At 66.3% G+C, this 19979-nt stretch overlaps 1 protein-coding gene and 1 long non-coding RNA gene across 3 annotated transcripts; one reads left to right on the top strand and one right to left on the bottom strand.

Annotated features, from left to right (window-relative positions):
- Window positions 1-515: 515 nt before the first annotated feature.
- On the bottom strand, window positions 516-9339 carry LFNG (LFNG O-fucosylpeptide 3-beta-N-acetylglucosaminyltransferase). 2 transcript variants are annotated; one of them, XM_058710209.1, is made up of 8 exons: window positions 8790-9339; window positions 4145-4193; window positions 3560-3659; window positions 3296-3449; window positions 3091-3176; window positions 2464-2626; window positions 1935-2020; window positions 516-1721 (listed from the first exon to the last, which is right to left on the bottom strand). In XM_058710209.1, exons 1-8 carry the CDS (start codon window positions 9228-9230, stop codon window positions 1655-1657), a joined length of 1146 nt encoding a protein of 381 aa, XP_058566192.1. In that variant the 5' UTR covers window positions 9231-9339; the 3' UTR covers window positions 516-1654. The 2 variants fall into 2 exon arrangements, with proteins under 2 accessions (XP_058566192.1, XP_058566191.1); XM_058710208.1 differs by having other exon boundaries at window positions 2464-2629; window positions 8790-9338.
- A 6270-nt stretch (window positions 9340-15609) lies between these two features.
- LOC131500850 (uncharacterized) lies at window positions 15610-18408 on the top strand. Its single transcript, XR_009256498.1, has 3 exons — window positions 15610-16168; window positions 16551-16602; window positions 17199-18408. It is a non-coding gene; the product is annotated as an uncharacterized LOC131500850 (long non-coding RNA).
- Window positions 18409-19979: the final 1571 nt, after the last annotated feature.

Here is a 19979-nt window from a genome sequence, read left to right as displayed (position 1 = left end):
GGCCGGGATCCAAGGCCCACCGGGCCTCTGAGTTCGAGGTCTCTACCACCCTGCCGGCCCAGTTCAGTTACCTAACCTTGGCTGTCACTGGCTCTGAGCCTTAGTTCGCCCATCTGCAAAATGGGACAAGGATGTGGTCTCGGGGTTTGTGATGGGGATGAAGCCAGATAAGGAGGTCCGAGCTGGGCCACAACAAGCCCCCAGCCCTCGTGCAGGGAGGGCTGGGCTCCCTGCAGCCCCTAGAGCCAGGCCAACACAGGCTGCAGCTGCAAAGCCTTAGGGCTGCTCCTCTGGATGAGACCTGTGGATCCAGCCACCACCCCCCCACCGCCCCCACCACCACATCCACGGGGGCCCAGGGCTGGCCACGCCTCTCAGGCACCTGCAAGGAGCTATTCAGATTCCCTTCTTTCCACCTCCCCCACATGAGTACCTGAGCCCCCAGTCCCCTGGAACCACCTCAGACAGACCTGCACCTCAGGCCCAACTTCCAGGAAAACCAGGAGCCCCTGGGGTTGCCCCAAAGAGCACTTTTATTCACAGCAAAGGACGTCACCATAGCAACCACCCTTCAATTCCCTGAGAACTTTCCCATTATCTGTCGCTTTCCTACCTATGTCTTTGCAGAAGGAAAAACAGAAGACAAAACCCATCCCACGGGCCAGGTGCACCAAGCTGGGCCTGCGGGAGACAGGTACTATGCACGAGGTGGGGGAGGAGAGTCCAGAGCCCGGGACATATAAATACGTGCAGTGTTAGACATGTCCATCAGCTTTAACGACAAAGATATCTCACGTTTGGCTTCTGGTTTTTCTGATCCACAGAAAAGATAAAATAACACCTGCCCCCCCCAAAAAAAAACGACAAAACACCCTACTTTTTACCCACCCCCTTATGAGGAACAAGCACAGTAAAAAAATACTGTCACAATATTTACAGACACACCCACTATGGGCGACTTTCTCTCTGCTTCAAAGAGGAGATAAAATGCTCAGCTCTGTCTCCCCATCGTGGGAAGAGACAAAGAGAAGACACCAGAGAGGGCTGGAGAGACTCCCCACCCAGGACGGCCGGGAGGGGAGCCACTGTTCCCCTAGCCACACGGCCACTAGGGGCTTAATGGGAGTGGCTGGACCCAGGTGCTGTTTCTCTGCTTCCCAGTGCCTGGGCCAGAGCTCAGTGGGAGAAGGGGGCTCGGGACGCCCGCTACAGAACCCAGCTTCCCTGCACTGAGCAACACTCAGTTGTCCCGGGGGCTCCGAGGAGGGGCCAGGATCTCAGGGCGCAGGTGCCCCAGCACCGAGCCTGCACGTCCACGCAGAGCAGCCCCCAATCCCCATGTTGCCCTAAGACTCCGAGATGGTAAGAAAACTGCCCTCAGAGCCACCTCCGATGCAGGCACATGCTTCCGGGATGGGGCTCTGGAGCCCGCTGACCCGAGGCGCGTGGGAACGCAGACAAGTGGCCCTTTTGCCCGCTCCCTGGCAGAACAGGACCGCCCAGCAGTCTGCTCCACGGACCGGCGCACGGCACACACACAGACGTAGGCACAGCCCCGGGGAGCCTCGAACGCCAAGGCCAGGGCGGCACAACACGGGTCCCCGGGCCCTTTGGATACCAGGGGCGCCCGAGGACGGGGTCTCAGCCGTGGTGGCTAGAAGATGCTGGTGTGAGGACACCAGGGCGTGTCTGGGTACAGGTGGCAGTGGATGGAGCGGAACCTGTGGGGACAGAGCAGGGGGCCGGTCCGTGCGGGGAGGGCGCGCCGAGCACCCATCTTCCGACCCGCAGCACCAGGAGGGGCCCCGCGGCATGAGCAGGGCGGCGGGGCGCCCTCTTGGTAGTCAAGCCGCTCAACCACACCCGCTCTGGCAGACCCCCTAGGGGACCCTACGTCGGTCACAAGCTCTCTCTCTGGGCCTCAGTTTCCTCACCTGGACGGGTCGGCCTCCACGGAGAAGGGCCCCTTCACGTGGATGGCGTTCCGCTTATTTTCAAACATGCCGTAGCTGAGGGTCACCTGTGGGGGGGAGGGGCAGAGTGAAGCCGGGAGCGGCCCCCGCGCCCCCGGCTTTGTCCACAGCCGGCCGTTTCGGTTCGGAGCGCCAGGACAGCCTCGCCTTCCGGCCTCCCCCGGACCCAGAAGGAAGGTCTATGAGTCAAGCTGCACCCGCCCCACCTGCTCTGCACAAGCTGGGAGTGAGGTCCAGGGCGGGGGCTTCGGCGAGAGCCAGCAGAGTCGTCTGCTGGTGCAGGAAAAGCCCCAGACGGCACAGAGCGGGGGTGTCGCACGGGATGTGAGCAGGGTCCCGCCGGTGGGGGGTCTGGGTATCCCGGCGGCGGCCCTTCCCGGCTTCCCTATGTACCATGGCTCCTCCACCGGGCGCTCCCCCCCCCCCCCCCCCCGCTTCCTTCCCCCGCGTGCTTGCCCCTCCGCTCGCGGCCGGGCGGCGGGCAGCGCACCTGCTCGTGGAGCTCCGAGGCCGGCACCTGCTGCAGGTTCTCCAGGTGGGAGTGGAAGAGCCCGCTGCGGATGAGGGGCACCCCCAGGAGGGCCTCCACGATGTAGCCGATGGTGCAGTCGTCCGGCAAGCGGATGCGCTCGGCCGTGTTCATGAAGTGGCCCCTGCTGCGGAAAGGGAGGAGAGGACGAGAGGGGACGAGCTGAGGCGAGGCGGGAGCCAGCCGCCCACCGGGAGCCCGGCAGGATCCTGCCGGGCAGCACCCAGCACAGAAGGAAGAAGCCAGCTCCAAGGGGAGGGGCACACGCCCCTGGGGAGCAGGGTACAGACCCCGTCTGCGTTGCTCACAGGCTCGCGTGCCAGCCCGGCACCCTCCTCTGCACCAGCCTGACAATTCTGAGTCCGGGGGCGACTGGGTGCAGAAAGGAGTCCCGCCCGACGGTGCCTGGGGCCGGTGCTCACACCGGCCCTCGTGCCTGGCAGGCGGGAGGGGACCGGTGGTGGGGCACGTGACGCGGCCCGCCTGCGCCCGTGAGGTTGGGGCACCCGCAGCTGGGAAGGTGAACCAAACCAAGCCAGGGGGGTCTTGGGAACGAGGGCGGCCTCACCTGCGTCCCAGGGCACCCACCTGGCCCACGGGCTCATCTTCAGGGCCAGCCCCCGGCTGATGCAGAAGCCGGCCCCACCGGTGGCAAACCAGAAGTGGACGGGACGCTGCAGGACGGAACGCAGGGGACCGTGAGACCCTCACCCCAGGCCACAGGGACACCTCTGGCCTCCTCCCCACTCCGCTCAGGCGTGCGTGGGGGGCAGGGGGGGTGGGGAACGCTCACCATCGTGTTCTCGCTGACCCTCTCGGTGGCCTGGATGGGCCTGTCCAGACTGGGCTTGCCAATGTAAACGTCCTGGGTGTGCGGGTAGCTGGCGAGCAGCCGCAGCAAAGCCCTGACGTTGACGTAGTTGTCATCATCCACGTGACAAAACCACCTGGAGAGAAGCAGGGCCGGTAGAGAGAGGAAGAGAAGAGAGGCAGAGAGAGCATCGCTGGGGGGAGGACCTCCGGAGCAGGCACCTGAGGGACCGGGGCCAACACTCACTTCCTCCCGGATTCCATGAAGTGGTCAAACTCCACGGCCATCTTGCAGGACAGAGCCTGGCGGCTGTGGGCAGCCGAGCAGTTGGTGTTCACCACGTTGCCTGTGAACAAGGCAGGGGGCTGTAAGCGGGTCCGAGCTGGCTCGGGGATGATGGTGGCCACAGCAGAGCGGGACAGAGTGGGTGACTGTCCCAGGGCGCCCCGGGTTCAAGCTGTACCTTGCAGCGGCCCCCTCCCTTCGCCCCGCACGAGGCTCAAGGCCTGGAGATCACGCCCGCCCCCCCAGCCCCACCCCCTCCGGGACAACCCGATCCCGCCCCTGCCCATTCAGGCGGCTTTTTCCCAGCACCGGCCACCTGTTGCCGCCACATCAGCTCAAAGGGCCCCGGGAGCTGAAAGGGCCTCATTTGCATGAGAATTGCCCCCCCCCCCCCCCCCCCCCGAGTGGCAGGGCGGAGCCTTGAGCAAACCAGTTGAGTAAACTGCCCTCCCTGGCCCGTGGCCTCGGTGACCTCTCCGGAGGGGAGGGAAGCGTTCCTCCCAGGCGTGGAGCCCCCCACGCCTCCCCCCCAAGCCCGGGGCTCACCGGTGCGCCTGGCCAGGGCTTCATCCTCCCCGTCGGTGAAAATGAACGTCTGGAAGGAGAAACGTGGTCTTGAATAGGCAGCTCTGTGTCTCCTCCGCCCCCGGGGCCACTGTGGGGGGCGTCCAGGGCTGGGCACCGTGGGGCTTCAGCAGCTAGAGCTCAGCCACACCCACTCTCCGCCATTCTGTGGGCCTCAGTTTCCCCAGGTGCACGGAGTGGGTCTCAAGTGCCCATCCTAAGTAGAAGGAGGGCTGGGACTCGTGCAGACACCCCCCCCACCCCCGTCGACAGCTGGGCCCAAGGTCACCCAGCGGCTGTGCCGGCACGAGCCAGGTGGGGCGCCCCACCCACCCACCAGGTAACCGGCTCCCCGCCCACCCCACACACCTGGCGGGGCACACACCCTTATTGACACAGTGCCTAGCCTGTGGGAGGGGGTAGAGGGCCGTGGTGGGGGGACAGGCGGAGGAGGTCGGCTTCGGGAAGCCAAGTCTCAATCAGTCAGGGACAAAGGCCTCTGCTGGACGGCCGCCAAGCCCTGGCGGACAAAGGGCCCGGAGGGAGGATGAATCACCAGGCATTGTCCGCCAGCTTTGTCCTGGGCCGCGCGGCGAGGGGCGCCGGGCTGGCCTTAACTCGGCCGCGTTAAGCGGGAGTGGCCGTGCTGCCCATTACCATACAGCTGGCCTGTTTAACTGGGCCGGGCTGGGCGAGAGGTCCGACGGGCAGGGGTGCGGCCACAGCACTGCGGTCCTCTGGGCCGGGCCTTGAAGCCTGGCCCCTCTCGCCCCGAGCGGTGTGACTGGCCGGGCAGGTCACCTTCTCTGAGCCAAAGAAGCCACCGCTGTTCTCTGGAGACTCCGACGGTCAGCAGGGTTGAGGCAGGAAACCGCCTGTGCCCCAGCCCACAGAGCAGTACCCCCAGCAGCTCCCCTCCAACTCCCTATGTGCCCCGCCGCCCCCCCCCCCCCCCCCCGCAGCTCCGGCAAGGAAATCCAGGCTGGCAGACGGGCCTTGCCCAAGGCCACATCAAGGCTCCACCTGTGCCAGCACTGGGCCACCCCTGCCAGGAGCGCTCCGAGGAAGGGGGCGGGCAGCGGGGCGGGGCCAGGAGCTGCCGGCACCCGCCTGGGCCCGTCAGCACACGGGTAGGAATGTTCCTTCCTCTGCCTGGCCCGCCCAGCGCGTGCCGCCCAGCGCACCCGGGCATGGCTGAGTGCAAAGCCTGGGGCCCGTGGCCGAAGTGGGGGGGTGGGCTCTGAGCACAGGCGGCGGGAGACCCCCCACCTCCGTGCCCACCAGACCTCAGTTTCCTTTTATGGGTCCTAGGGAGGCTCTGGCATGCGGAGGCTCGGAGCACAGCAGACACCCAGGAACCGGGGGACCCACCTGGGGTCCCCACCCTCTTTTGGATGGCTCCAGCCCCTTGCCCAGTCTGACCCCAGACCCGGGCACACACTCAGGTGAGGCCATGAGCTGCTGAGCACCGGCTTAGAGCTGGAGAAGGGGCAGGCCCCAGGTATGTCCTCTCCATGCACGCACCCCCTCCTTCCAGGGCCCTGCAGGCACCCCAAGGCGGCCCGCACGCACAGACTCGCACCCAGCCCCCCACCCACTCCCCAGCATCTCAGCCCAGGAATGCTGTGGGAGGCCCAGGCCGGCCAGTGCAGACGCGCACTGCCGTCGCTGGATTAAAAGGAAAATGCTTTCTTAATGAGATCAAGCGAGGCCTGTTCTCCCGCGCTTTGGTGGTGCCCTAAAAACCCAGCCCAAGGCTACGGAGATTAAAGTCACCTTTGTTCAGCTTTGGGGAGAGCAAGGCGGGCGGCCTGAAGAGGAGTTCGGGGAAGGGTGGGGCTGTGGGGGGTGTGAGGGTGCCAGGCCTCCGGTCTCCCAGCATCAGAGCAACCAGCAGAGAAAGCCACGGACAGGCTGCCTGGTGGCTCAGAGCCTCAGTTTCCCCCTCTGTCAAATGGGCATAACGAGAGCTCACACGTATGTACCCAGAGCAAAGCACGGAGACTGACTCCTTTCTTTGGTCTCCATAACGGCCCTGAGAGGTAGACACTGTACTACCTGGGTGGACAGTGGGGAAACTGAGGACCAGAGAGGGGCAGCCTCCAGCCTGTGGTCACACCCAGGGGGCAGAGGTGGTGCTAATCTAGCCCAAAGTGCCTCCCAGGGACTGAGACCACCCCCCTCCGGGCCACCTCCCCACTTCCCCACGATGGGGCTGAAGGAGGAAGAGGGGGGCAGCAGGGGCGGCAGGGCTGGCCCAGCGCGGGCGGGGGGGGACACCCACAGGAAGCGGCATTGTTCCTGGAGCTGCGATTCAAAGAAACACAGGATGCCAAGCTCTCCCCCAGCAATTGTGGCCGCTGTGGTGGCAGCCGCGGCAGCCTGGCCCACTCCTCGGAGGGGTGGGGGAGGAACGTGGGGGCCAAAGGTCCAGCCCCTCGTCCTGGACTTCAGGGACTGTCGTAGTGTGGTCCCTGCTGACCGCCATCCCCCCAACCCCCCACTATCACTCCAATTGCGGGAAGTGTTTTACACATACCCCATGCTTGTGCTCTCAGTCTAGCTCAAATGGCACCTCCTCCAGGAAGTCTCCCAACCCTCCATGTGAGTCAGATGCCCACTCTCAGCTTGCACAGCCTTTCGGGGTTTCCGCCACCAAAGCCCTGACTTCTTCGGGTGTTCCACATCAAAGTGGGTCTGAATCACCATGAACAGGACTGGGAGAGGAGGACCCTCAGCTGTGACGGTTTCGAGGACCCCCCTCCCCCACAGGGGGAGGTGAGGAACTCTCGCTCGCTGTGCCACAAGAACTGATGCCGGGGCAGGGGTGGGGGGGCAGATTCAGCCTCTCCTGGTTGGGGTCAGCCGTCAAAGAGGAAACCGAGCGGCCCTTAAACAGGGACGTCAGGGCCCAGGGCAGTGACGCCGCCCCCCCGCCCCGATTCCTGAGGACCTTCAGGGCTCATTCCCTCCGCCTCCAGGTTTGGCCGCCCTCTTTCACAACACCATACTGGAAGGACGATGGTTGCCCCATTTCAGAGATGAGGAGACTGAGGGTCACAAAGGCCCTGGGCCTTGCCCAAGATCACCCCCGCTGGGACTGGTACCTGAGACCCCCCTGACCACATCCCCTCTGCTGGAGAAAGCCCCCAAAGTCCAAGACGAGCAGAGCTCAGAACCCGGGGGCGGGCCAGAGGGGGCCGAATGCTGCCAAAGGTCACACGGCAGGAAGGCCGAGTCCTGGGGGTAGGGTGCCTGGCTCAGGGATGGTGCCCCACAAGGGCTGTCAGTCAGGGATGGGGGGGCCCGCAGGCCCCCTCATCGCCAGGCAACCTGAGTGGCCAGCGCGCCAGTGGCGGTTCCCATGGAGCGCATAGCTGCACACAAGAGGCCGGGTGCCTTTCTCCGCTGGAGAAAGGGGCTTTGTTACCTTGCCCAAGCGGCCGGCGTGAGAGCCGCCGGGCGCTGGGAATCCTAACGGCCCGGCGGCCAAACAAAACCCGCGGCCCCCGCCGCCCCCTCCCGCCGGCCCGCTGAGCCCCTGGGAAAGGGGATGCTGCTTTCCCAGGAGGCTGCCACGGGACTCCCAGGGCCCCCCTCGCCACGCTGGGACCAGAGAGGACCCTTCCCCCCACCCCGGCCCCCATCACGACCTCACCAGAACCCTGTCCCCGAACAGGGCTCAGCCACCCCAGAAGATCCCAGGCCTTGAGGTTCCAACAGGGAGGAACAGGTGTGGGGTCTTCTCTGAGCCCTCGTCCCAGGCAAGGGTCCCTCAACTTTACCCCAAATGCCCACTTAGTCCCTTGAATCTCCCAGCCCAGGGGCGTTCCCCCGCTGCCCCTCGCGCCCTCCGGCAGGGCCCGCACTGCCCCGTCCCGCCCCAACCCAACCGTCCTGCTGCAGCCCCGAGGGAGATTTTCAAAGTGGGGTGTGTCTTTATTACGTGTGGAGGAAGCTGGTGCTCAACTAGGGTGCAGTAAAGCACAAGGTTCCAGGCTCCAAAGATTCCTACGCTGTGGGGAGAGGGTCTCCGCACAGGCCCCCAAAACCCGGTGCTCTCTTTCCAGATACATTCTCCAGGACTCACTCACCCCCACCCCAAACGCAGATCATCTTTAGCAAAGACTTGTCTTCATTCCACAGCAAAGACTCTCCCAGCCCTATGCGGGGCGGCGGGGGTGGTTCTAACCCTGACCCCATCACGAACGAAAGCGTCGTCCTCTCCAGGGAAGGGTCTGAGCCCAGGGCGGATGCCCCACTCAGAATCTGCCTTGGGGTGGTGTGGAGACAACAGCACCTTACTAATGCGCTCCAAAGTTTGGGGAGGAGAAGGGCGTAAGAAGCATCGCAGGGCACCAAACCCCAAGCACTGGCAGCTGGTGTAGGGTCAACGCATACCATCCAAGACTCTGGAAGTCGGACGGAGTAGGGTCCCCATCTGACGCTTCCACAACTCTATGGGGAGAGTGACCCCATCAAGGAGACTGGTCTGGAAAGGGACGGGTTGGTGTCACCACCCCAGATACTCCAGGTGGCTGGACAGAGTGCAGCCTGGCGCCCTTCGGATACTGCCACCAGCTGCGCAAGACGGCACCCCTAACCCTCCCAGGCGTGGGGGGCTCACCATCTGCTTGTGGCGCGAGATCCAGGTCTCCAGCAGCAGGTCGAGGCGCGCGCGGTGAAACTTTCTGGTGGTCTTGACCGCGATGAAGACGTCGTGGGGCGCCAGCGGCTCCGCTGGGGGCGGCGGGTGGCCGTCGGCGGGGCGGGGGGCGCCCCCGGGCGGCGGGCCCGCGTCTCTGCGCGCGCGGGTCAGCAGGCTGAAGTACTCGGACAGACTGTGCACCTCGCGGGCGAGCGCAGCGGGAGCCGCCGCCGCCGCCGCCGCCGCCTCCAGCCCGGGAGCCGGGGCCGCCCCCGCGGGGCCCGCCAGGCTGCGCAGCGCTCGCCGGCCGCGCTCGGCGGGCACCGGGGGCGGGGGCGGGTCCGCCGTGAGCACCAGCAGGCAGGCGAGCAGCGCGCCCGCCAGCGCCAGCAGCAGGCGTCGGCCGCAGCGCTTGAGCATGGTGGGGTGGCGGCCCCCGGCGCGCCCTGCCCGGTGCGCCCTGCCCTGCCCTGCCCCGCCCCGCGGACCGACGCGCAGGATCCCGGGTCCCGCGGCGCGTTGGGCTGGCTGTCCACTGCCCGCGCCCCACGCTCTTAAACCTCCCCGCCGGACTCCGCCCTCTGGGGGCGTGGCCCCTCGAGGCCCCGCCCCCGCCGCGCGCTCACTGGCTCCCGGGCCCTGGGGCGGGACCTCGCGCCGGTCGCCCCCCGAGACGCTCAGCGCCCACGTGGGGCCGCGGCGGGGGTCTGGGAAAGGCCCGCCGGGCGCCGCCGCCCCCGCCCCTTGTGAGCACGTGCACGCCCCGCCCCGCCCGGGTCGTCCCCCGCGGGCAGCCGAGGGGCGTGGGGCTTGGGGCCGGGCCCGCCCCGGTGGCCCCGAAGGGGAAAGCAGGCTGGCCAGCGCCGGCGGGGGCTGCACGGGGCGTCTGGCACGCGGAAGGGCGCGCCCTCAGCGCGGTGACCGGGGTTCTGGCACGGGGGCTTCGGGCTCGGTAGTCCCGCCGGAGCCGTCCGGACTTCCTCGCTGGGCGCTGCCCCTCCCCGAGCCCGGCGTCCTGCGCTTGGGGTGCTGCGTGCCGAGAACGTGGGGCGGCGTGTAGGCGGACTAAGGTCTAAGTCCCCTCTGCCCCGGGCAGCGGTTATTAGTACCGAGGAGGGGCTTAGCCGCCCGAGCCGCAGGTAGGGCCACGAGGTTGCAGCGAGAAAGCACCTGTATCAAATTCCACCTTCAGCTCCACCGCGCCCCCCCCCCCCCAACCCGAGGTAATTTCCTCAAGTCCCAGCCCGACGGCGGGGGTGGTGGGGTTGTTCCCCAAATCCTCCAGGCGCCCTGTGGCGAGAAGGAACTGAGGTCGCCCCTCCCCTCGCGGGATGAAAGGCTGCTTTTTGTCCCATTTGGTCCCTCTCCGATCCGGCCAGATGTGGCCCAGCTGTGCCCCCCCGCCCCGCCTCCCCCGGCACACGGCGGCCCCCGCCCCCAGGCCTTCCCACGGGTCGGGCCGGCCCACCGCACGAGCAGGGGCGACAGGAATGCGCGCCAGCAGCCCGGGCTGACGGCGAGGGGCGAGGGGCCCGGAAGTGGCCGAGGGGCCCCCTGGCGCGGGAGCTGGGTCCGAGTTCTCCGCCCTCAGCATCTTCCGGAAGCTCAGCTGCGGGCGGCTCTCCGCTTGGCTGCGCCTCCTTCCCGTCCCGTCCCTCCTCGGCTCCGGCACCCCCTCCTCAGGAGGCCCTCTGCGACCACCGGGGCCACAGCCCCTGCCCGCTCGGGTCACAGCTCACTCTGCCCGCTGGCCAGTTACTTCCGCAGAGCTTAGCCCCCTGCCTGCGGTGGCGCTGTGGGTGCCCGTGCCTCTTCCTCCGCCTGAGTGTCGCCAACAGGCCTGGAGCGCAGTGGGTGCTCGCTAAGGATTTGCTGGGTAAATGCCCCCGGGGGGCTGTGGCCCATTTGCTCCCAGAGCTCTGGGGCCCTAGCCCTAGCCCCCGTGTCATGGCGTGTGATGGGAGATAGTGAGATAGTGGTTCCCAGGCCTCTTCCTGCCCCCGCCCCCCCAGGTAATTAGCAGGCGCCACCTCAGGCAGACAGTTGCCTGAGCAGATGGTGCTGGCTGTGCCCAAGTGACAAGTCTCCCGTGGTGTCACCTCCTGCCATAAACCCCGCCCCCATCAGCCGGAGCCCAGCCCTGGAGCCTCTAGGCAGCCGAGAGGCCCGGTGGGCACTATGGCTGCATGGGCTGCCCCCAAACAGTCAGCTGAGCCGCAGCCCAGCCCAGCCTCAGGTCTGAAGTGCCTGTGCCCTTGCCTCACCACCAACTCCCACGGACCCCATATCTGGGCTATTTTGAGAAGGAGCCCCCTCCACTCCCCTCATCTCTCCTCAGGAAGTCTTGGGCAGTCTCCACCCTGGTCTCCCTTCCATACCTGCTCTATGTATTCTCTACTCAGTGACCAGACAGATCTAGCCCTCCCCCCCCCCCCCCGAAATGGATCAGAATCTTCCACGGCTTAGAAACCATGCCTTAGAAACATTGCCTCTGAGTTCAAATCCTGGTCTGCTGTCTACTCCCCTGGGAACTCATTCCCAGCCCCGTTTCTTGCCGCACCCTGCAATCCTCCCCATTCCCCAACAGCCCAAGCACCACTGAGCCCTCATATCTTTGCGTGAGCCGTGCCCGGGATTCAGGTCAGTGGCTTCTATACTTAGCGATACCCACTAGATGCTGAGTGTTCTGCAAGAGAAGAGAGAGAACAGCACACGGCCACGTCAGCCCATACTCCCACCAGACAAGGTCCTGTGGCCCCCCGCCGAGGAGATAGCACTGCCTGCCCGCACCCCAGAGCACCCCTGCTTTCTCCGACTGGTGCCCTGGGACACACCAGACAGCAGGAGCAGTGTACCCATTGTACAGAAGGCAAGGACGCGGGGGCAGGAGACGCGATTACTGAGAGGAGCTGGTCCAGCCTGGCAGGGGCTAGAGGGAGTTTCCTGCGCCTCTCCGCAGCCAGGCTGGGGCGTGGGGGGCCCCCGGGTGCGGCTGCCGTCTGGGAACAGCAGGACAAAGCCTTATATCATTCTTGTGGGGGCCGTGGGCTTTGGCAAGAGTGATTCAGTTTCTTTGCTGTCAGGAGAATGGAATTTCGTGGTGACTCCTTGAGGTCTAAAAACTGTAGGGGGGTGGCCTGCTCAGCTGCCCCCGCCCCTTCCCCAGCCTGAGGTGCGCCCCTCCCTGCCCCTGACCTAGGCCCATGGGCTCCTACCAGGGACCCACTGAGCCAAACAGCCGCAGGGGAAGTGGGGGTGCTGGGCTGAGGACAGGAAATGGGGAGCTCGAGAAGGGATGGGGGGTGCTGACCAGGTTGCCGGGAAGCCCCTTGGGGCGTTAAGGTCCCGGGGGGAGGGGGCTGGGAGTGGAGGCTGGACCAGGGCTCTGCTCTGGGCACAGGCACAAACTCACCCCCGGGGTGGGGGTTGCCCTCTGGAGCCAGACTGCTGGCCTTGCAAATCCACAGGGGCCCCTTCTCAGCTTTAGACCTGGACCCGGGATGTTCCTTCTCTGAACCTCAGTTTCCCCACCCATAACATGAGGATAACACTACCCTCCATTTTATAAGGTGCTTCCGGGCGGAAGGTCAGACAAGCAAGCAGCCTGGCTCTCTTGCCTGGGGACGTTGGGTCTGTGTGCCTCCTGGGCAGCAGACCTCCACTCAGCGTGGTGTCTCCGCCAGCCTGGGGCCCCGGGCAGCCACGTGGCTGAATGACCTCAGAGCCGCCCCTGAAATTTAGAGCGGTGGCCTCGGAAAGCGGGCCCACCTGACCACAGAGCCCCGCGGGGCTCTACTCTGCCCCCACATCAGGCTCAGAGGCAGTATTGTGTCCCCACCTGAACTCAGCCTCCTTTCCTCTGCTGGGCCTCAGCCCGGGGCCTCCCGTGGATGGGGGTCTGTCCCACCAGCTACTGGAAACCCCTTCTCCACAGGCTCCCGGGGTCCTTGGGGCCGGCTTCCCCTGGATTGTTTCTTTCCTGGGAAGATCCAGGAGACATAGCGGGTGGCCCCATTAGCTCGCAGGAAGTCATCCGAGGCAGGCAGGCTGCGTGTCACTGCAACAGGGAAGGCCCTGTCCCAACCCCACCGTGAGCTGGTGGCAGGAAGATGGAGTTGGGGCTCCTGGACGGGCAGACGTGAGGACGCTGCCCCCGCGCTGCCGTGAGGGCATCAGAGGATAACTGGCAAGAAGGGAACCTTCTGGATGCCAAGGTGCCCCTAGCAGGCAATGAGTGGCACGGTCACAGAAGCCCCAGCCCAGAAGCTTCTGGACAGGGAGTCCCGCTGGCAGGAGGGGAGGGTTGGCTCCGGAGCCCGGTGCAGCCGGCTCCACGGCAGGAGGGAGGGGGCACAGCGGGCAGCAGCAGCTGATTCCCATTACTGCAGCTGGGGTGGGCGCTGCCCCCACGGGAAGAATGAACAGTCTATAGCTGTGAATAGAGCCCCCAGACCAGCCTGGCCCGGCCCGCCCGCACGCCCGCCCTGCCCGGAACCCCTCACCCCCAGGCCTCGCTTTGTGTGGTCTTGGGCCAGTTCCCTCCCTCTGCAGATCTCGGGATTTCACTTGACTTTGTAATAGGGATATGGCCGGTGCCTTCCCTTCCCCGCCCACCCTTGGCTGGTACTCTGCAGGCGTAGAGAAACAATGAGCCCTGGCGACATGGCCCATGGGCCCGAACTCTGGGGCCTGGAGTGGTCACAGTGGCCCGGTGGCTTGGCCTAGGGGGCTGAGTAAGGCTTCAGGGGACACCCTTCAAGGCCAGCCGGGTGCCACCTCTTCCAGGTAGTCCTCCCCCGGCCCCTGTGGCACCTGGCCCCGTCCTGATCCTGCCCACGAGATAATAACTGCCCGTGTCCCTGCCTGCCTCCCCAGCTAGCCTGGGAGGTCAGGGGCCATGCTGAGTTCCTTAGCAGTGCCTTCCACAAAGCAGGTGCTCAGTAAACAAACACTGGCTGGACAGATGAGGAAGGGAAAGGAGAGACAGATGGACGGAAAGGCAAAAAGGCAGAGAGAGGTCGTGGGGATGACTGGGAAGGTGCCGGATGTGGGCTACCAGAGGGCAGAAACACTGTGTCATTCGTAGCTGTCGTCCTCAGCGCTTAGAAAGGTATGTGGTGCGTCTTAGGTACCTTAGAAACATCCGTTGGATGATACATGGATGGATGGGCAGACGGACAGACGGACGCATGCATGGGTGGACTGACTGGGTGGATGGATGGATACATGTAGATATACGGACATGCAGAGGCTCAAGGGAGGGCCCCTGCTTCTGTCCCCCAAGCACCCAGCCCCGGGGAATGTGGGTTTCAGGGGAAGGAGGGAGGCCCGGCGTGGCTGCCCACTGAACTGTGAGGTGGCACCGGGGCCTGAGGGCAGAGCTGTGGAGGGTGGCAGGGGGCTGGCAGGGGCTGATGCCCGTAGTTCTCGGTGACCATACACCGTGTGCCCACCTACGCCGGGAGGGTCTCACTCAAGCGGTTGGTCTTGCAGATTGGACATGGGCGGTGCAGAGAGGAGAAGAGGCACGCCTCCGACCCCACAGCCAGTCGGGGACGAGTCTCTCCGCCGTGGGGCAGGGCTTCGAACACCAGAAGGGAGACGGGCCCAGGCCTGGCAGCTGCACCTCTCCCTGGTGGCTCTGCGCTGGGGCCAGACTGGGCTAATCTGATTTGCAGCCCCCAGGAGCAGAGCCCCGGCCGTGAGGACACATTACTGACGTCCTACAGCGGCCAGACACCCACCAGGGAGACACCAGAACCACTTTGCCCCAGCCAGCCTTTGTCTTGCCAAGAATGGCTAGCTTGTGCTGTGGCCACGGGGTGGGGAGTGGTTGTCCCCGTGCCTGCCAGGCCCCAGGCATGACCCCTCGCCCCAGTCATGACCTGGTGCCCACGTCAATGGGACCAGACCCTGGGGGCAGTGGAAGGAGGGGCTCCTGGCTGGATGAGGCGGTAGGGATCGGAGTCTTGCCTCAAAGGGCGCCCCCGCCCCCACTTCATGACCCCGACCTTATCTCTGTAACTCCCTGACCTCAGGTTCCTCCTCTGCGACAGCAGTCGAGTTGAGTGAGCCCCTCACTCCCAGGGGTGGAGAAGGATATGGCATTGATCTCTATTTTAGGCGGCCCTGGAAGTGACGGGAGGGGGAGGTTATGTGCCCAGGAGTGGCAACCACACCCACAAAAAGATAAGCCTCCACCACGGCACCCATTCGTCCACCCATCTGACCGTCCATCTGTCCACTCACCCAACCATTCGACGGGATCCCCGGCACTTTCTCCACCCCTGGCTCTGCGTGGCTCCGGGTGGTTTAGGAGGTGAGTCAGACGCAGCTCCTGGCCTCGGGGAGCTCACACTCTCGTGGGAGGATCTGCCAGGCTCTCAGACGTCCTCCCAGCAGAGAGATGGCGGTCAGGGCCGGGAGACGGGTCAAGCCCAAGTGTGCCCGGAGCCCAGGCGAGGGATAATCCACTGTGTGCCAGAGCCGGGGGTAGTGAGCATCAGGCAAGGCTTCTAGGAGAAGGTGGTGACTGGCGAAGGTTTGGGTGGGGGGGAGGGTGGGAAGGCAGGAAGGGGTGCTGCCCAGAGGTGGGGGGGAGGCGGGAAGGGGTGCTGCCCAGAGGTGGGGGGGGGGGTCACGCAGCTCGGCGGGGGTCTGAGTCGATGAGCAGAGGGACATGAAGCTGGAGAGCTGAGCAGGAGCCGGCCGGTCCTGGGTCAGGGGTCAGGGTCAGGGTCAGGCCTGGGAGGCAATGGGGAACCACAGAAGGTCTGCCAGCAAAAGGGATGTGGTTCGAGTTGCATTGAAGGAGGAGGGGGGGCCCGGGCAAGAGGAGTCAGCCCCAGGCCGTCTGTCCCTCCAGGCCTCATGCCCTTGCGGCCAGGCCTTTGCCCTCCCTGCTCCTGTCCTGAGAGGCTCTGGCAACAGGAGGATTTTTTCAGGAGAGCAGGGCCAGCTCCTCAGAGGTAGGTGGGCCCTGGTGGAAGGGGGTGGGAGAGGCAAGGAGGATGGGACAGGGCTGAGGCCCGCATCAGAGGGAAGGCCAGGCCTCTCTCTGCAGCCCTGGCTGCTTTGTATACACACGGTCCACAGGGACCAGCCCAGGGGACATTTGGGGCGTTTGGCAATGCCTGGAGACATTTTTGGATGCCACGCCCGGGGGTAATGCACAGCCAGTGCATCCAGTCAGTAAAAGCCGGAGGTGCTGCTGAATGCCCTACGATGTGCAAGCCGGGCCCCCGGCAAAGAATGGTCCAACTGGAGGAATCGCCATCCGCGTGACCGGCCTCTCCCAAGGCAGGAGCCTCCGTGGGGCACTCAGGGTGGCTCCCGGCCACGCCTGGGGTCCCTGACAGGTATGCGTGAGCCTGGCGGGGAGGCCCCGGCAAGCAGTTTGCTCCCCACTTCCTGCCGAGGTCACATGAGGGCAGAGGATGCGGCGGGCAGGGCTGCCGGGACAGTGCGCCAGCCCGGCAGCGGAAGGATGACACAGGGGGCTCCTGCGGGTGGCCTCCACGGAGGTCAGTGGGGGGGCCGGGGCCGGGGCCGGGGCCGGGCCGCCTGGGCCGCGGGCCAAGGCTCGGTGAGGGCAGGGGCGGCAGAGCGGGGCCCCGGGCCCCGTGGCCCCCAACGGCCTCCAGGTGCTTGCAGCCTTCGGCCGGGCTGGGTTTGGGAAGGTGGCGGGGAGGGGCCCCCCTGAAGGCTGTTTGCTCAGCCGAGGTTTAATCTCCAAAACAGGAAGGCTCGTATTGACAGAAGCAGCAGTCAGAATTGCCGGAGCGCCTGCCAGGTTAGGCTCCCCGGCCCCCCTCCTCCCGGCCCCGGGCTGGCCCCCCCACCCCTCCACAGATCCTGCCAGCCCCCTCCCACAGCCCCGAAGCTGTGCCCCTCGGTGCCAACCGGGCCCCGGCGAGAGGGTACCTCGGCCTGCTCTGCCCGCTGCGGGGAGGGCTGGGGGGGGGGGGCAGGAAAGTGTGGAGGGAAGGGGGGCCCCGGGGCGACAGGCTTAGCAGGGCGTGTCTCAGCTCTCATTTTGCAATTGAGGAAGCCGAGGCTCAGGGAGGGAAGTGAGCTGGCCTGGGTCACACAGGGGTGGGGTGGCGGTTGTCTGCCCCGGTGCCCGCACCCCGGTTCTGAAACACGCGCGGGCGGGTGCTGATGAGCCAAGAGGCGGGGCCCCGCGGACCCCCAAGTGCCCTTCCAGGAAGACCTGGCTCCGGGCTCGCCACGGCGGCGAATGCGGCCGAGGCCACAGATGCCCCCACTGCCAGCGGAAGCCGCGGGAGCGGGCAGGGCAGGTGTACCCCGGGCAAGCCGGGTCCTTCGGGACGGCCGCTTCCTGACGGCAGGCCTGGTCCGGGCCCGGCGGCCCCTTTCTCTTTCCAGGCAGCTGACTCTGCGTGGGACCAAGGTTCACAGGCTGACGCCAGCCTGCCCTCTGGACCCTCTTGAAGCCCACGCCCCTCTCCTGGCCACAGACTCCCTGGCCGCCTGAGGTGGGAGGTGGACATTATTCCCGGGCAGTTCCTTGCCCAGAGCTGCCGGCTCCGAGTGAGAAGCAGGCACTGTGGTCTTGTGTCGACCTGAGGGCTGGCCCCCAAATCCTAGAAACGGGATCCCTATCTCCCTGCTCCCCACTCTGGAGGGCCGGCCCTGCCCCTGCAGGCCTCCAACTTCCTCTGCTGCTCCCGGCTTACCCGCTGGGCTCAGTCCCTCCCTGCCCGCCTCCCCAGTCAGCGGCCACCTCCTTGGAGAAGTTTTCCTGGGTCCCTCCCCTCTTTTCCATTCCTGGGTCCCTTCCAGCCCCCGGCACACATTCTGGCACCCAGAGAGTGCTCTGGGACGGTGGCAACCACAAAGAGCTAAGAATTTGCTAGACGTACAAAGGGGCAAGAAGGAGCTAGGGCCATTGGACAGATGGGAGACAGGGTCCTGCCCAAGGCCACGCAGCAGTGAGCCCGTGTCTCCAGCTTCCCCTGAGAGCAAGAATCTGTGGGCTCCAGCCTCCTGTGGGGCTCCCGCAGTCCTGCGGGGCTGAGCTCACGGTCCCCATGGCCCCCACTCGGAGTCTAGGGCGGGTGCGGTGCTCCGCTCAGAGGCCGGCTGCAGACGGTGAGCGCACCTCACACACAGAAGACCTGGGTCTCTGCTCCCAGAAGTAGCTCCTGGCCAGGCCTGACTCTTCCTGGCTGCTCCAGAAAGCTCTTCGAGGGCCAGGAAACCAAGCGGCAGCCGGGCGTTCTCGGGTGGAGGAGCGGGTGGCCGGCTGGCCTGCTCCGGGGGTGGAGGGGGGTGCAGGGTGGCCTATGGGCCCCTCTCTGGGTGGGGGAAGGGAGGGTCCCCAGTCTCAGCTCCGTCCCTACACAACGAGCAGGTCTTAGGCAGGCAGTTTGTCGCCTCAGCTCTCGGCCCAAACTCCAGGCCCTCGCGGGTGCGGCTCTCAGGCCGGTCCCATCCCCCCCCACCCCCCCCCAGGGCTGGGTGCCCTGGGGCAGGTCTGCGGGCCAGGAGCATCCTCCAGTGCCATCCCGGCCGGCCACTGCTGTCACTCTATCCCGGTGACCCAGTTTCCCTCCTGTCCATGCTGGGGGGGGGGGGGGGGGGCGGCGGGGGGCCCTGGGGAGACAGTGTCCCCCTTTGAAGAGAGGGTGGCGGTGGATCAGATGTCCTGGGCGCGGCGTCTGCGGGCTGGGGACAGGGGCCATGGCTTGCAGGTCTTCAATAGCCCGAGATTAAGTTCCGTCCCTGGGGGCCCCCGTTGTGTGGCCATTGTGATGGCGTGGGAACCGAGGCGTTCTGGGCCAGACAGGGACGCACCTCGGGCCTGGGGGCCGACCGGGCATCCCGCGGGAAGGAGCACGCGCAGCTAGCTGTCCACCTGGGGTCTCGGGGAAGCCTGGACTCCGGCCGGGCAGCCTGTGAAGTGTCCACGCTGGGTCCTCTGAACCCTGTCGGGCCCCCGTGCGCCGCCTGAGGGAAGGTGCCCCTTTTTCGGAGTCCGGTCGAATTTCAGGCATCTGTCCTTGGTCAGTGCACCATCAGCACACGTGCACCTGCCCCGGGCCCCTCCCCACTCTGCCCCGGGCCCCTCCCCACCCCTCTTGAGGCTCTCTTCAGCCTCTTCTGCTCCCTTCGGCAAAGTCCTCCCCCGGCGCCCCCCCGGCTGGGATTGCAAGGCTGTCCTCCGCTGACAAAGCCACAGGCCGGTCCCTGCTGATGCGATCGGAAGTGGGGGGCCACCAAGTCCAGGTGCTGGCTGTAAGCTCTCGCGTTCCCCCCCTGGAGACGCCAGTGCGGGAGTGAGGAGGACTGGGGGAGGCTGGGAGGCCCGCACCCCGGGGCCTGAGCGCGCCCCTTCTCCGTCACCCTCACCTTCCCCGGCTGCGGCCCCGAGCACCTGCTTGGCGGGGCCGTCGTGCCCGGCTCTGCGCTCTCTCTCGGTGCCCCAGACACAAGTCCTTGCGCGTGCGGACGTGTGCACATCTACACACGTGCAGGTGAGCCCGCGTGTGGGGGTGAGGTGCTGCACGTGCGAGCAGAGGACGCGTGTGACCGCATGCGCACATGCCCAGAGCAGGCGCCCGCGGCCCGAGCAGGCTCCTTCCGTCCGGCACAGCTGCAGACTCGGGGGGGGGGGGGGGCAGCGGGGCTGGCCTCAGCCTCGTTCCCCAGGGAGGCAGCCGGGCCAAGGTGGGAGGCCGAGGCCAGGCCGGAGCGCCGGGCGGGGGCCAGGGGGCCAGGGTGCGGCCCCGCCACGAGCTTCCTGTCCGGCTGGCCGGCGGCGGCAACTTTGGACGGAAGGTTGGCCCCACCAGGAAGGCGCTGCTGGAGAAGCGGGGTCTGTGGAGGCTGAGTCAGCTTCCCCCAGCGTCCCTCCCGACCCTCCCCCGGCCGTTCCCCCAGGGCCTTCCCTGACCTCTGCCGCTGCCCTAGCTGGGCCTGAGCGAGGCACCCAGGGGCGCTGAGACGAGGCTCCCTTGGTGGTGTGATCCAACACCCCCGGGCTGACCCGCCGATTCCCCGGGAGACGTACTCCCCGCGTTCTCCCCACTGCCCTACGGAGTGGCCGGGGCCCCCGAGAGGGCCGGGTGTGCTTCGGGGCCCACAGCTGGCCCTGGAGACGTGTGGCGGGACGCTGGGGAAGCCCCCTCCTCATTCAGGGCCCTT

This window comes from Neofelis nebulosa, chromosome 18 (assembly GCF_028018385.1).
Source record: "Neofelis nebulosa isolate mNeoNeb1 chromosome 18, mNeoNeb1.pri, whole genome shotgun sequence".
In the NCBI taxonomy this organism is placed as follows: Eukaryota; Metazoa; Chordata; class Mammalia; order Carnivora; family Felidae; genus Neofelis; species Neofelis nebulosa.
Note: the sequence above shows the minus strand (reverse complement) of the source record. Positions and strands in the feature narration are given on the sequence as shown.

Bases quoted from the DNA above. Each gene is read 5' to 3' on its own strand.
- LFNG (XM_058710208.1), bottom strand. From the start codon at position 9,230: ATGCTCAAGCGCTGCGGCCGACGCCTGCTGCTGGCGCTGGCGGGCGCG. The intron at 3,450-3,559 runs GTGAGTGTTGGC...GCTTCTCTCCAG, and splicing joins TTCATGGAATCCGGGAGGAA to GTGGTTTTGTCACGTGGATG. The intron at 1,722-1,934 runs GTGAGGAAACTG...CTGTCCCCACAG, and splicing joins GTGGAGGCCGACCCGTCCAG to GTTCCGCTCCATCCACTGCC.